The sequence below is a fragment of the Electrophorus electricus genome, chromosome 17 (assembly GCF_013358815.1).
Source record: "Electrophorus electricus isolate fEleEle1 chromosome 17, fEleEle1.pri, whole genome shotgun sequence".
Taxonomy (NCBI): Eukaryota; Metazoa; Chordata; class Actinopteri; order Gymnotiformes; family Gymnotidae; genus Electrophorus; species Electrophorus electricus.
The window spans coordinates 1,673,230-1,689,942 of record NC_049551.1 but is presented as its reverse complement, the minus strand read 5'-3'; the positions used below and the strand labels follow the sequence as shown (position 1 = coordinate 1,689,942).

The following is a 16,713-nucleotide window of genomic DNA, read 5'->3' as shown; positions in this document are numbered from 1 at the left end:
AGTCTGGGAGATTTTATGAATGAAACGTGAGTTCTCCAGTTGAAGAACTCCGTATGTTCCCAGAGAAATTCCTTATTCACTGAGCAGGAAGTTTTTTTTTTTCTCTTTTGGAACAAAATATGTTCTTATCAAACAGTCCGACAGCACAGAAGCAGACTGTCTCCACGGCGACTCACAGGGGATTTCAGATGAACAAGGAAGGCGGGTGTGGTGGACCGAGCCTCAGGGCACAGTGAGAGCGACGCTGGTTAAATAGGCCTCAGATGCCATGCCGTGGCCAGGATGGGCCGAGGGGGACACGCGGTTAGAGGAGCGTGACTAAGAAGACGTCTGGTGAAGGACAGACGTGGACATGCGTATCTTTATGTCCTTCATTGAGGACGTGCGGTAGCCCACCAAAACAACCCCCCCCCCATTTCATATAGAAGACAGATACAAGCACCAGTAAGTGCTGGGTCAGCGTTTCTGCATTGTGCTGGTAGGGTGAGGGTTAGTTTTGGCTGTGTTCCAGGATGGCATGAACCGTGGCGTGGCGTGCGTGTGTGGCTCGGCCGAGATGTTGCGACGAGGGCTGCTCTACTGGCTGTGCCGCATGGGCATGGTGCTCATCCTCATCTGCTGCTCCCTCTCGCTCCTCTACGTCATCACCTGCAGTACCCACAACGACGACCCCCTTGTGAGCCCTCTCCTTCCCCGGCCTGCCGCGCCAGGCTCGCCGGGGGATCCGGGCGGCGCCCCCTCAGGGCCCCGTGGCCGGGAGAGCTACCAGGCCTTGCTCCAGGAACGCGAGGAGCAGCACCGGCAGCACATTTCCAGCCTGAAGAAGCAGATTGCGCAGCTCCGGGAGGCCCTGCAGGGTGGAGCCGGACCCCCGGCCCACATTGGCGAGCAGGCCGACCTGCAGGAGTTCCTGCGTAGGCAGCTGGGCCGGGCAGAGGTGCAGGCAGGCGTGCGGCTGCCCAGCGAGTACTCGGTGGTGCCGTTCCAGAGCTTCACCCTGCATCGCGTCTACCAGCTGGAGACGGGCCTCACGCGCCACCCTGAGGAAAAGCCCGTGAGAAAAGATCACCGCGACGAGCTCAGCGAGGTGGTGGACAACGCCCTGCATGCCCTCAATGCCCCAAACCAGAGGGGAGACAAGACAGCCACCAGCAAGGTGTACAGCCCCTCTGACTTCATAGAAGGTGAGTTCAGTTTGAGATGCGAGGAGAAATATCATAAAGGCGGCTGAACAGAAACCTGGGATCAGACCAGATCCTGAACTCAAAATGTCTTCTGCTTTATTTGTGTATTACTAACTTGATGACTGAATGAATGAATAAATGAATAATGGTATCATTTAACAAGGGACAGTGGTTTTTATTAATGTGCAACCCAAATTGGAAAAATTTGGTCCCACAGTGTGACTAATGAAATTTCCCAGGTCAGTTAGTTCCAGATTTCCACGCTGCCAGGCCTGTCTCGGTTTGGGTGGCTGGTACCAGATGTGGCTAAACACATTCCCTGTAAACAGGTCGGGAAGTTCCATGTGTGCGGACGATTTAAGCTTACTCGTTCGCTCTCGTGGAGAACGCGGCACATGTCTGCAGCTCCAGGGCTGGCTGCTGTATCCCGCAGCGTCTCGTGGGTCCTGCAGCAGCAAGCTGGTGGTCTGCAGGCAGGATATCCTGCACTACACGTATATGTGTGAGTGTGTGTGTGCGCGCGTGTGTGAGTGCGCAAACACAGAAAGAAAAACAGCTGCTGAATCACGGACAGCTGAGTCACGTCTGATCCCTTCACCAGCCCTGAAACACGTGCTTGCGCTCTCTCTCTCTCTCTCTCTCTCTCTCTCTCTCTCTCTCTCTCTCTCTCTCTCTCTCTGTCTCTCTCCTTCTCTCAATCATACACTTATACATGTGCATACACATATACATAGGGTACACACCCTCACATATACATACACACCCTCACACAGACTCTCACACACTCATATAAACACCAGGGCAAGAAGTCCTCTTGAAGGTCAGACACACACACACACACACAGCAAATAACTGATTCATCCTTGTGTAAAAACTGTGTAAACTTCACACACCCATGTCAGAGTGTGTCATGAGTAATATTCTTCATGTTAATACTCTCCCAGTGCAGAGCATGTACTGGACTCTCTGACATCACGCGTGCTTTCAGTGTTCAGTATATATATTTATATACTTCAGAAGTTTAAGATGTGAAGGAAAGCAGTGAGCGTGTGGGAGAACGTGTGCAGTCAGATGTAGCGTTACTGCCTGTGCTATCGGCTGCTCCGTTTAAGGATGTGCTCTCCCTCCGCCCTTCTTAACAAAGGAGCGTTTGTCAGGAAAGCAAAAACAGAGTCAGACACTCATGTCCGCCGGCGGGTGCAGTCCTTCAGTCCGTCCAGCGGACTCGAAGCATCTGCCAATCTGGCACTAAAGCGCCCCTAGCCTACCAAAAAACTCCACAGTGTCCAGTGTTCCCAGAAGCCTGCTGCAAACCTGCCCGGCGCCCATCACGGTGAGCTCACGCCGGCCGGCCCGACTCCTGTTCCGTCAGAGCCCCGCACGGGAACAGGAGGCTCCAAACACAGGAAGTGCAACAGGATGCTGTCCCATCATACAGGTCATAGGTCACGCTTGTTCCTGCACCGTTCTCCTGCCCTGGTTGGTGATGGCTATAGTCTGGGTCCGTACACTGAGCTGTACACAGGTTTTCCAGAGAAGAAACTGCATACTAAAGTTGGCTGATCTGGAGTTGGTACAAAAGTTGGCACTGAGGAAGTCAGTCCCTTACAATCTTTGTGTGCGCTACAGTTTGCTTATACATACTTATAACTGCTTATAACCAAATAGACAGAGAAATTCCCAGCATGCCATTCCCTCCCCATCTATTAGCTTCAGTGATGGTAAGGACCGTTCCTCTCATGGCTTCTCCACAGGCACCTGCTCCTACAGGGAGCTGCTCATCTTGCTGTGTGTTCTCCAGAGTCATGTGACAGAGGTGAACGTCTTGGGCAAACCTGGATATGAACTGCAGTTCTTCTGTGTCCTGTTTAAAGGACAATGGGAGTGACCGCTGACTTTTTATGCCTTACAGCACAGATCCGGAAAAAGGGTTTTTTGTGTAATTGCTGTGAGAAAATGAAAAAGATGTTAATGGACTGAAGTGTGTATTGAAATCCTGATTAGTGTGTGACCATCTTCCAGTTGTACCTACATACACGCGCACACACACACACACACACACACACACACACACAAACTCTACTGTTGTGAAGCCAAAAAGTAAGCTCCTCCTGGCCTCAGATTACCTCTGCGTGTGCGTGTGCGTGTCTGGTTCCTACAGCATTATGATTGGAATAGCGTCGCGTGTCTATGACCTCATTAGGTTCATGACATCCTACCTCTCCGCCACCCCCTGCAGGTGTAGCGCGGACAGAGAAAGACAAAGGAACCTTGTACGAGCTGACCTTCCGGGGCGAGCACAAGCAGGAGTTCCGGAAGATGGTTCTGTTCCGGCCCTTCGGGCCCCTCATGACGGTGTCGGACGAGCGGGTGGAGACGTCACACGCCACCATCAACATCATCGTGCCCCTCTCTCAGAGGGCCGACAAATTCAAACAGTTCATGCACAGCTTCAGGTACGACCCACACATCCTTCTCTCCCTCTCTTTCTGAGGACACCGTTCAGATCTGAGGTAATGTGGGTTTTTTGTTTCCTGTCTAGCATCTGACCGTGTTCGACTGTCCTCATTAGAGAGCCGCCACGTCTGCACATTCTAACTCACATATTTAAAGATGTGACCATCTGAGTGATGCTTTAATTAATATTCATATTCTACTTATCACATACTATATTTCATTGGAAACTGGTGTGTTGGCTATATTTAGGTCCTTTGACTAACTTGCTCTGAGAGGCTGTTCTCATTATTAGTGTGGTACCACAGTATCAATACTTTGTGTTATTTTCTCTTGTATTGTATGAGACTGCAGTTTGCGGTGTTTTTCCATTGTGAGTAGATCACCATTGACAGCTGTCCAGAACACACGAGCAGGAACAGTGGAGTTTTTCCATGGTCTGGACACACACTCCTGCCTCATTCATTATTCAGAGCGGGGGAAAGAAGAGAGGAGAGAGAGAAAGAAGAAAGAGAGAGGGAGGAGGAGGAGAGAGGAGCACATGGAGGGGTGGGGGGGAGGATTGTGTCTTTTGGATGGTCAGCGGTGTGCAGGGACGACCTACAGACTAATTATCATGTATCAAGACTAAACACACACACACACACACACAATTTATGCTCATATTCCTGGTTCTATGTCTTAGGCTGGTCTTGTGAATGCCCCATTTATCTGACGTAGTTGTTATGAAAAAGGACCAAATCTCAGCGCCTGCTCACAGTGCTGGAATATTTCGATTCTGTCCTGAACTGTCACAACACGCTTTGCTTTTCAGCACTTCAGGACACTTCAGGACAGCTGATTCCCTGCTGCACACACTCAGAGTCTCAGATTATAATCCGCAGAGGGGAAGCATGCAGCGTTACGAAGGGCTCGTGAACACAAGCGTTTCTTCACTGGCACCTTCTCGCCGTCTGTCACAAGCACAGACAGATAAAACAAAAAATGCACAGTCAGCATGAACCTGGAACATTTGGTGCCTGTTTATCAGAATGCGTCTGCCCCAAACTGCTGGAATTTCACACAGCAGTTTTTGGTGTGTGTGTGTGTGTGTGTGTGTGTGTGTGTGTGTGTGTGTGTGTGTGTGTGTGTGTGTGTGTGTGTGTGTGTGTGTGTGTGTGTGTGTATGTGTGTGTGTGTGTGTGTGTGTGTGTGTGTGTGTGTGGGTAAAGTCTATTTGGAGCCCAGCTCCTCTATGAGCTCTTCAGTTGTCTTTGGTTTCTGTTTCCACGGTGCCCTGATCTGTTTAGTGTCTACAGAACCAAATGTGCTGGACGATACGTCTTCTTTCAAACTGAATGTTTGTTTCCTCACTGCGTGAAAATGCGTTAAATCCACACAGACTCTGCCAGTGGACTTCATGTTCCAACGGATTATGAGAAATGTGGAATCTGGGAGCCCTACTGAAGCTCAGCTGCTTTTGGAAGAAGAAAATCCATCAGCACAATTTGTCAAAGCAGCTCAAACGTGTTTGGCATGATTCAGCCAGCGAAGACCCTCTCTCCCCAAACGACGCACAGCTAACAAACAATTATCAACAGTGAAAAAAGCAGTGTGTTTGTCCGTTATGTAACTGAGCAGTATGGTGATGATAATCAGGGTTCAGGAAATACCAACTAGCAGAGTAATAGTTGATGTTGGACACACAGCTTCTGACCCCTGGGACAGTGGCTGTAATCCCAGATTTCCTTGTTCAGATCCTCCTCATTTCTCATGCTCTGTGGAAGATCTGGGTAGCATTAGGTTAGAATGATGGTTGTGTTCCTCACACCAGTAAGAAGGGGGAAGTTCATTGGCTGTGCCAGAATGAGTAATCTGATTAGACTGTGTGTGTGTGTGTGTGTGTGTGTGTGTGTGTGTGTGTGTGTGTGTGTGTCCTTTTTCTTCACAGAGAGGTGTGTATAAAGCAAGACAGACGAGTGCACCTTACCGTGGTCTACTTCGGCCAGGACCAGGCGAACGAGGTCAAAGGAACCCTGGAGAACACTTCAAGGTACAAGCATGGTCTTGCAGTCTTACAGTCTTACTGTGTGGTCTTACAATCTTACTGCATAGTCTAACACTCTTACACTCTTACAGTCTTACTGCATGGTCATACAGTCTTACAGACTTACTGTGTGGTCTTACAGTTTTACTGCACGGTCTTACAATCTTACACCGTGGTCTTACAGTCTTACTGTGTGGTCTTACAGTCTTACTGTGTGGTCTTACAATCTTACACCGTGGTCTTACAGTCTTACTGCATGGTCTTACAGTCTTACTGTGTGGTCTTACAATCTTACTGCATAGTCTAACACTCTTACACTCTTACAGTCTTACTGCATGGTCATACAGTCTTACAGTCTTACTGTGTGGTCTTACAGTTTTACTGCACGGTCTTACAATCTTACACCGTGGTCTTACAGTCTTACTGTGTGGTCTTACAGTCTTACTGCATGGTCTTACAGTCTTACTGTGTGGTCTTACAATCTTACTGCATAGTCTAACACTCTTACACTCTTACAGTCTTACTGCATGGTCATACAGTCTTACAGTCTTACTGTGTGGTCTTACAGTTTTACTGCACGGTCTTACAATCTTACACCGTGGTCTTACAGTCTTACTGTGTGGTCTTACAGTTTTACTGCACGGTCTTACAATCTTACACCGTGGTCTTACAGTCTTATTGTGTGGTCTTACAGTCTTACAGCATGGTCTTACAGTCTTACTGTGTGGTCTTACAGTCTTATTGACTGGTCTTACAGTCTTACAACGTGGCCTGTGTGCATGTTTTGTAAGAGTACTGTCCAAACAAACTATAGTACATACTCTGTCCATGCATATTATAGTATGTGTAAGGGGACCAGTTTACCCATAATGCACCAGGCAAAAAACAATACAGAAAGGACAAAGATTACACTCTTCTGCTTAGAGATTTATCTTCTGTTCTATTCAGTGGTATGCTAATAAATAAGGGTGTCTCCACCCACACACATACACACACCCACACACACCCATATATACCCCTATACGCATACACTTATGCATGCACTCACCCATTCACACACGATGAATAATGTAAAAGAGATGCAGAGAGACTCACACATGCACATGCACACACACACGCACACGTGCCAAGGATGTATCCATTCTTATACATACCCGTATGCATGCACTCACCCATTCACACACACATACACACAATGAATAATGTAACAGAGACACAGACACACACACACACACGTCTTTACGGGAGAAGGGTGCAGGTCTGAGGTTGTGTGTACACATCACTTTAGTGTCATAATGACCTCTGACAAAATAGCGACAAAAACAGTAACTTCTAAAATTGCTTTGGTCTTTTGCACACAGTTCAAGTGTTCTAGTGTTCATTTCGTCTCTGAACACTAGAACACGAACACTTGAACAATGAACACTAGAACACCATGACACTAAACACTGAAGTCGGACGTTTAGCTACAGATGCTGTTAGACCCAATTTCTTGTGACTGATCATATACCACAGAATACAGCTGAAGGAATCCTGCATGCAGTGAGAGAGAAAGAGAGAGTGTTGAGAGTGGACTTTAAGCACCAATGGGGAATAACAGACACTGCAATGCAATATCCAAACAAACAAGATGTAGTTTACATTCTAACCAGGAGATGGAAAAACGATAATATCATATATATTCTATATTATATTCTCTGGCTTCTACACCCCATCCATGACACCTTATTCTGTTCGTCACTCTGTCTGTCTCTGTCTGTTTTTCTGGGCAGAAAAACATGAGTCATAGGTCTCACAGGAAGACCAACAAGGTGGCTGCATTGTGTTTTGCAGACACACACAAAGCTTGATGATGCTTTTGTTTTTGGATCCGTATGTGTGAAATGGGAAGTGCAGTGTGTTGTGGGGTGGTGGTGGTGTTAGTGGTGGTGTTGGTTATGGTATTTTGGGAGGAGAAAGCCAATATCCTGCAGTGTTCCTCTGGTCATCACTGCTGTTACACTCTCTACGTAAAAGTCATCCATCCCCCAGACGCACAGAAATCATGTGAGCTCACACACACACACACACACACACTCTCACACACACACAGACACACACATGCGCGCGCGCACACACACACACACACACACACACACACTCACACACACACACACACATGCGCGCGCACACACACTCTCACACGCACGCGCACACACACACACACACACACACACTCTCACACACACAAACACACATGCGCGCACGCGCACACACACACACACACTCTCACACACACACACACACACACACATGCGCGCGCACACACACACACACTCTCACACACACACAGACACACACATGCGCGCGCGCACACACTCACACACACACACATGCGCGCGCACACACACACTCTCACACACACACACGCACACACACACACACACACACACTCACACACACACACACACATGCGCGCGCACACACACACTCTCACACACACACTCTCACACACACACACACATGCACGCGCACACACACACACACTCTCACACACACACACACATGCGCGCGCACACACACACACACACTCTCACACACACACACACACATGCGCGCGCACACACACACACACACACACACACACACACTCTCACACACACACACACTCTCACTCACACACACACACACATGCGCGCGCACACACACACACACACACACACACACACACACACACACACATGCGCACAGAGAGAGAGAGAGGAAGAATGTTCTTTAAAAAATTTAAAAGTTTACAAAGTGATTTACAGAATATAAAGATTAATAAAAGGTTGCAAGGAAAGGTACAGATTGAAGGAACAGAAATTACACAGATATTATACATTACATAAAAGTATGGCAAATAAAAGAGAACACAAAATTTAAAGTAAAAGAATTTAAAATGGAACCACATTACCACCCTTTAATGAAACCAAACACATTTCTTCCGTTACCGGATTCCAAACACTAGCTGGAGAAAACTTCTACTCTCACATTCAGTCAAAAACGTTCCTATAAATCTGCACTTTTAGTGTCTTGGTGTAGATACAAAACGTGTCTGATGCCAGTAACCAGTCCGGGCCTGTTGGAGGTGCAGGGTGCGCCGACCACTCAGACCAGCTGCTAGCGTGCACTCCGGTGCTGCTGGCAGAATCTGATTTAGTCTGTAACTACTTCAGTATCCAGCAGTCAGGAGGTTGCTCGTAGCAGAGACGTGCTTACGAAGGCTCTCCCGTGCTGGCACACAAGATCTCGTCATTGTAAACCTGCAAAACCCACATGCATTCGAAGGCTCTTTAGGGTCTGGCAGTGGGAGATCTTGTCAGAGGCGATAAAAGTAACCACCCTTAGCTCAACCCTCACGATAGCCATCTCCAACACGACAGAGCAGTTGTCATGGTTACTGTGTCAGAGAAAAGGACACCAAATGCCCGCAATCCATGTCCAGCAATAAATAATACCTTGTGTATCATTTTTCAGTCTGTGCTGGAGTGTGTTTCTCTGGAACGTGGAACAGCGTGTTGTACTGATGCCGCGGTAGTCGACTACATCCCAGATAAGGGTCCACCCGGCCAGAGATCGCCTGACGGGCGTGACGTAACCCCGACCCGACACAAACACAGTCAAACACAGAGTTTGGGCGAAGCGTTTACGAGGACGGCACCTCCCTGTCGGCTCTCCCTCGGCTTCCTTTTGAAGTCCGGCCCTTATATTCTATGCCGTATGATGTGCTAACGGGGTTGCAGACTTTCCTGTCTGCATGTCTCCCGTTCACACACAGCCGAAAGCCAGATGCACATCCACCTGACAGCCAACCAGAATCGATAGCCATGAATAATGAATCATCTGTGTTCATCTGAGAGGGAAGGGGGTGGGGGGTGAAGCTGCTTCACCCAGAACACGGAACTACGGAGAGAACAGTTTGCTGGGTTGGTCTCTGGCCTTTAGTGAGTCAGGAGACAGACAGGTAGTCACACCCACACTGCACTGTTTGTTCAATAGTTTCGAAGGAGAAGCATTTAGTGAATTAAGGTTTCATTATCCATAATGACTGAGGAGCACATTTGGTTTGCCATCTTAATAAGATGTCGTGAGCGTTGTGAAGAGTGTTCATAAGGCTCTGTGAGGAGAATGGCAGGGATGTTGTGTTGGGAATCCGAGATCACACCGAAATGTTGCTAGGGGTCTTCTGCTCTCCTGATGTCTGTATTGTCTAGAGACAGCAGACAGGTGTGTGCGCATCTGTGCAAACTACAGTTTAACATGTTTACTCTACACACACACACACACACACACACACACACACACACACACACCCATACCTGCACTCCCTATAAAGCTGCCAGTTCTATTTTAAATAGAACCAGCGTTTGTCTACTTTTAAATAGATCCAAAAAAATATTTGTCCTCTTTAAATAGATCCAAATCTGCCAAAATCCCCAGCCTGTTTACATTATTAGCAACTTATTTTGAAGAGTCAGTGATTGGAAATTTTTTATTCCAGGATGAGTCTCTCAGCTCCAGTGAGCAATCAGAGAATCAGAACGTGTGTCCATGTGCTAAGGGTCTGGATTCAGGGGACGTGTTGATTTTTTTCAGGCAACATGTGTAGAAGGCCTAAAGTGGGTAAGAGGAAGCCAGCTATTTGTGTCTTTGTGTGTGTACACATTGCTCGAAAATGTTTTAAAAGACACGTGTTTCCTTTGCACACTGCTGAAAGACACGTTTTTCTGGTAACAGTGACTGGTGGAGCACAGCCCTCATGCCAGTGACACACACACACACACGATTATCTACATTCCTGACCTGCTAATTCCTACAGAATATAATCTAGGAGACCAGTGCCCACACATGCTCATTCAGGCTGTACCCCAGTGCATACCCTTCTAAAAATGGTCTAAAATGGGTTGTAGGGATTAGAACTGGATTGAATTTACCACCTTGATTTGCTCATTAATTTTTAATGGATCTTTTCAAGATGTGTGTGTGTCAGAGAAGGTCCATGTCTGCTGCTGTGAGGAATCACCTTGACAGACACAGACACACACACACACACACACACACACACACACACACACACACACACACACACACACACAGTCACACACACACACACACACACAGTCAGTCTCAGGCGATCTTTTCAGGCGATCTAACTTTCTCTTACCCACCACCAAATCCTAAATCCGGGATGGATGTGCCCGCTAACACTGTTTCCCTCTCATCTTCTGCCTCCCTCCCCTGACTGCATACCAAGTGCCACCAGCATCAGAGTGTCCCCCCTCAGTGTGCTCCAGGGAGGGCAGAGGTGGGCAGTGGAGTGTGCCGAACATGACATGAAGGAGAGGAGAGGAGGCAGAGGGGAGACGAGTGGAGGAGTCTCCCTTTTCTGCTCAGCCTCCTCAGCTCCAGCTGGGAGTGCCACTGCAGTAGCTTGTGAGATGAAGGTGTGCCGGAGCTGTGAGGTTGCTCTGATCAGACAGCCTGGTGCCGTGACACCGAGGACGCATCTGTCTCCCACGTCTGTCTCCTGCTAGAGACACAGCAGTGTTTTTAACTCACATCCATGTAAAATATTCATCTCCCATTAACGCTAGTATGGTGGTTGACAGTAATTACTATTTTCTATTTTTCTGGTGCCTGTCCAAAGAGAGAAAGTGCTTTTGTTTTTTTTTTCTTTTAGGAACATTTTAAGAACTTTATAATTAATGTCAGGAAATTTTAATGTTTTGAAGTTGTGGTCACTCACTAGTGTCAATCTAGATTTGGAAATGAAATGAGTGATGTAGAGTGGATATGCATCATGCTTTGAAACTCAGCTGCCTTCTCTCTCTTCTTCTCTCTCTCTCTTCTTCTCTCTCTCCTTCCCTCTCTCTCCTTCTCTCTCCCAAACCCCAGAGAGCTGCATTTCCGCAACATTACACTGATCCAGCTGAATGAAGAGTTCTCTCGTGGCCGTGGCCTGGACGTGGGCGCCCGAGCGTGGAAAGGCGGAAACGTCCTGCTCTTCTTCTGCGATGTGGATATCATCTTCACTGCAGACTTCCTCAACACCTGCCGTCTGAACACCCAGCCAGGTCAGGGGTCGGGGCGAGGCAAAGAGAGAGAGACAGATAGAAAGAGACAGATGCATAGAACTAGAGAGAGACCACAGACAAAAAAATCAAACACAAATCCAAGTAAATTAGAGTAACGTAGCAGTCTAAAAAGAGAGCAGGAGCCCAGTCTGAGGCCAGTAATAGAGATGCGAGCAGACACAGAAATGCATGGTTACCAAACAAGAGCACATGGCCTCTGCATGTCAGGTGAGGGTGAGACAGATAGTTTTTTCATCTTTGTGAAAAATATAGAAGCACTTTAAATATTTACCAAAATACCAAAATTAAATTAATTTGAGCTCAAAAAATTACAAATTCTCCTTGAAGAATCTTGCTGCAAAAGATGCTACCAAACACACCCACAGCAATAATAATAATAACAACAATAATAATAATAATCAAGTTCGTTTTTCTAAATATTTTTTCAGATACTGGCAATATTGTACTATATGCAGTCATACCAGTAAAACTGTTAAACTGAAACTGAAATAAAGTCAAAAGGGAAACCAATGAGAGAACGTGGGAGTGAGAGATTGAGACAGATTGATTGAAGTGAGAGAGAGAGAGAGAGAGAGTGAAGTGAGAGAGTGTGAGTTTTTACAGACCTCCTTAGACATGTGAGTTTCACTGAGACAGAAAGTTTCATAAGTGACTGTAATGTTATTCCGAAGTGATATTCCTGTAAAGTGGGATTCCTGTAAAGCAATATTCCTGTAAAGCGGTATTCCTAAAAAGCTGTAATCCTGTAAAGCAGTGTTCCTGTAAATCTTTCCACATTTCTGCTCTCGCTGGCCTTTTCAGGGAAGAGGGTCTTTTATCCCGTGCTGTTCAGCCAGTACAACCCAGCTGTGATCTATGGTGGCGGGAATCACGTCCCACCCGTGGAACAGCAGCTGGTAACACACTCCTCCTCCCCCCAACACACTCACCACCTCTGACGTGTCTGATTACGCAGACAGCCACTATCAGACAAATGTAGCAATTACAAGCAAGCGGTGTTTACATTCTGAAAGAGTAGAGAGGGTTGGTCTGCAATTAACTGGGCTGTCACTGTGTGCACGATGCAAACTGGGACCCAGAGACATCATCACAGAACAGACAGGAAGTGACAGGAGTTTAAAACGTCATGTTTTTCCCACTACAGGTCATTAAGAAGGACACTGGATTCTGGAGGGACTTTGGATTTGGGATGACATGTCAGTACAGATCTGACTTCCTCAACATAGGTAAAGATCCGGCATGACGGCGGAAGCCCACAATCCACACTCCTTAATGTTCACGAAGTCCATGCAGATTGCTCATTTAAATAATAATTTCCATACCCAGACCATCTGGCCATCGGGATGACTCCATGAGGTTACGGTAGCCGTGAAAGAATTTCCCAGTAACATTAAATCCGCATGGACAGAATTTGTTAACCATGGCTGAAGGTTTAGTGTTGGAACATAGAGCTGCAGGAATGTATAACATTGCAGTTATACATGTCAGTCATGCACAGTTTATGGACATCTCTACAGATTTGCAGATATTCAAAGCATTATTTCCCAGAAATGCAGCGCAGTGGCAGTACAGAGCAGTGGAGCTCAGTGGTTGAGGTACTTGACTTGTTCAAGGCCGCCACTGCCCAGCTGCCACTGTGGGCCCTGAGCAAGGCCCTTATCCCTCAATTGCTCAAGTTGTACTCACTCATAATTGTACGTCGATTAGGATAAAAGCGTCAGCTAAATGCTGTAAATGTAGATGTAAATAGAAAATGCTTTATGTATATGATATTGATGTTACACAATATTGAGATTACGCAGTTTTCATAGATTCCATAATTCCTGTCATCTGTGTTACAGAACCGAGTTAATTTCAATGGGAGTGAAATGTTTTAGCACATATAATCACTCAAGTCATATCCCACCAGTGTGGTTATTATACTGTGACCAGTTGGCTTGAGCATGGTAAAGACCAGTAAAAGGCCAGTAAAGACATCATTAGTCGATCTGGGTTCAGATGCAGTGCTGTGATTCTGCTCTTTCAGCGTTTGGAATGGTCTGTGCACTCCTCAGCAAAACGGCAGCACTAACCATCAGAGAGTGGCAATATACTATTGGGTCATTTGCCCAAGTTTGTGTTTGTTGCAGTTTCTGTTCATATAACGTTCAAACTGCCAGCTTTAGTGCCTGTCCAGTCTACAAACACCTTTATTGTGTCTGAGCTCTGTCTGACCTCTCAAAAAACAAAAGCTGTCATCTTTAGGAAAGTACAGGCAGGACAGAGCAAATGTAACAGCACACCAGAAACAAGCGTGCGCGACACTGTTGGCTAATTAAGCTGTGTCCTGTCTCATTCTCTCAGGTGGGTTTGACGTGGACATTAAGGGGTGGGGCGGCGAGGACGTACACCTGTACCGGAAATACCTCCACAGCAACCTGCTCGTGGTGCGCGCACCCTCACGCGGTCTCTTCCACCTGTGGCACGAGAAACGCTGCGCCGATGAGCTGCCCCCGGATCAGTACAAAATGTGCATGCAGTCCAAAGCGATGAACGAGGCCTCTCACGGACAGCTGGGAATGCTGCTTTTCCGGCACGAGATCGAGGCTCACCTCCGTAAACAGAAGCAACGCAGCGGCGCTAAAAGGCTTGAGGGACAATAATGGGTAAAGATGTCAGAGAGAGAGAGAGAGAGAGAGAGAGAGAGAGAGAGAGAGAGAGACAGACAGACAGACGCGTAGGCCTAGAAGAGTGGAACACACACACACACACACACACACACAAGATAAGCGGACGCGCCAGAACAGCACGAGGCATTATAAACTGACATGGTGAACAGATAAAAGCGCGCGGCCAGCTGGCCAAGTCTTCGGGGACTCCTCCATGGTTTATGGCGTTATTATGCTGTGTTAACGGATTTATTACAGGGCCACAGCAACACATAATGCACCGCAACAATAGGTCGGAACGGGAGACAGGAATGTGTCAGCTCCTGTAACGCGACTAGAGTGCCCTCTATTGGTCTTTGGAGGAAACGCAATGATCGATACAGTTAAGGATTTATGGATTGTGCAAGAACGATCGTTTTTCGTGTTTTATTTTTCTTTTAAAATCTGAAGCGGGGCGTTAATGTTTGGGAGCAGCAGCTTTTCACATGTCACACGGAACAAGCCCGTTAACTGGTGTTTAGCTGCAACCCTGCGACACTTGTCCACCCAGGGGGGCGCTGCTGCGACAGGATTTAAACGAAATTATCCTGAGGCCTGTATGGCCTTCTGTAGCCTATAGAAAAGATACCCGATTAGCCGTAAATAAATAACAACGCAGGGTAGTAAAATATTTTATTACTATCCTCAGATGCGTTTTTCTATACGGATTAAAACCGCCAATGAGGTTTTAAAAAGACGCGAGTGAAAGAGAAGGTCGGATGGTTGGATAGGTTGCTCAGTCCAGCGCCTCCTCCATCCTGGCTGCTCTAGTTGATTATGAGCGACAGGAGAGATCAATTAACGAGCTGACGGAGACCTTTAACGGCCAGTAACCGAGATCCCTGATGTAGAGGTTTAACGAGTGGTTCACAGAACTACGATTTTAATCGTTTGTTTGTTTCCTTTCCTTTTGCTATGAGGCCTACTTCATAATTGACATGTTATCTCAGGCAGGAATTATTGAGACGGTTTATGCCGTTTTTGCATAGAAGAAAAAAAATCAAACAAACAACAAATTAAATAAATATTACTGCCACCTATTTTTGCTAAAGCCCATGAAAAGAACGTTCATCTACAACTGTTCCATAACTAATAGGAACATTAGAGGTCGGTTTTCGGTGTAGTCTGTTTTCCCAGTAAGAGGCGAGGACTTTGGTGTTTAAATATGATTTTTGACGCTTTGTGTTATGAAATCAACTCGAATCAAGGTGAATTGCATATGATATGTTTATGAGCTTCCCAAATTAACACAAATCGTAGGAAATTTAGGAATCTTTTTTTCACTGATTGGGTAACTAAGATCTCATATTTAAGCCCACATGACGAGGCCAATTTAAGAGGCTTATCATGAGCTGTACTGAAGTGGAGCACAGCCCGTTTAAAGAACGAGGGCATAAATAAACCGCCCAGCACACCCGAAAGGGGCACTTTGTTGCAGTACCTTCAGCTGAGCACGAAGACACACACAAATGAAGCGGAAGCTCGGAAAATGTGCCAAGAACAATAGTGACAGCTCCGCTGTTTGATTAACTCCTAGATCAGACGAATGCGGTTTTTTTTCCTGTTGGATTTTATTTAATACATCGAACTGTTGTGTATAACTAATATTGTGACATGATAATGAGAATTTTACTTATCAAATGTTTGGACCAAGATTATTTGCTTATTTAATAAAATTAAATTTTAGACTAATTACCTTATTTTATTACTGTATTTAAAGTATTCTAGATTATGGACAATTTTTAAATAAATGATAGTTATAAAAGGCAACATTGTAACTTTGTTTTAAATCATAGCCTAATGCGGTGATTTGCAGCTCAAGCCGAGAGGCCTCGCAGCGCTTCTGTTGACCTGAACCGGAACACGTGCGTTGGAACAGGGCAGTAGGCTCCACGCGGGAGCTGACAGCCCTCCAGTTGAGCGTGTTTAAGCAACTGCTTAGCCAATCTTCACCACTAGATGGAAGCAGCGTATCATTTATTTATTTATTTATTTATTATTTTAAAAACAAGGTTTATCTATTGCGTTTCAGACTCTGGATTTTACCGCCTGCTGCACTGAAAAATGTTAATATCTGAGAAATATAGCGAAATGAATATAGCAAATTAGATAATAAGACAAAATCATGTTTTTTTTTTTTCCCTTTGGTACTTTCTTGTGTTTGTCACTGCATCATGCACCCAAATTTGCATGGATCAAGGGAACTCGAGATGACATACATTTGAGATTCTTAATGGTAAACACAC

At 46.2% G+C, this 16,713-nt stretch overlaps 1 protein-coding gene across 4 annotated transcripts in view; it reads left to right on the top strand.

The window, feature by feature from the left end:
- Positions 1-16,159, top strand: part of csgalnact1a (chondroitin sulfate N-acetylgalactosaminyltransferase 1a) — a 32,817-nt gene extending 16,658 nt beyond the window's left edge. For 3 of the 4 annotated variants that reach the window (XM_035535537.1, XM_035535538.1, XM_035535539.1), the window contains exons 2-8: positions 1-1,184; positions 3,424-3,640; positions 5,569-5,670; positions 11,581-11,759; positions 12,582-12,676; positions 12,925-13,006; positions 14,124-16,159. The exon at positions 1-1,184 is cut by the window's left edge and continues 208 nt beyond it. In XM_035535537.1, coding sequence (XP_035391430.1) covers positions 518-1,184; positions 3,424-3,640; positions 5,569-5,670; positions 11,581-11,759; positions 12,582-12,676; positions 12,925-13,006; positions 14,124-14,422 — 1,641 coding nt within the window. In that variant the 5' untranslated portion in view covers positions 1-517 and the 3' untranslated portion in view covers positions 14,423-16,159. The remainder of the gene's footprint in view (positions 1,185-3,423; positions 3,641-5,568; positions 5,671-11,580; positions 11,760-12,581; positions 12,677-12,924; positions 13,007-14,123) is intronic. The other variant, XM_035535541.1, reaches the window with a different exon arrangement.
- Positions 16,160-16,713: the final 554 nt, after the last annotated feature.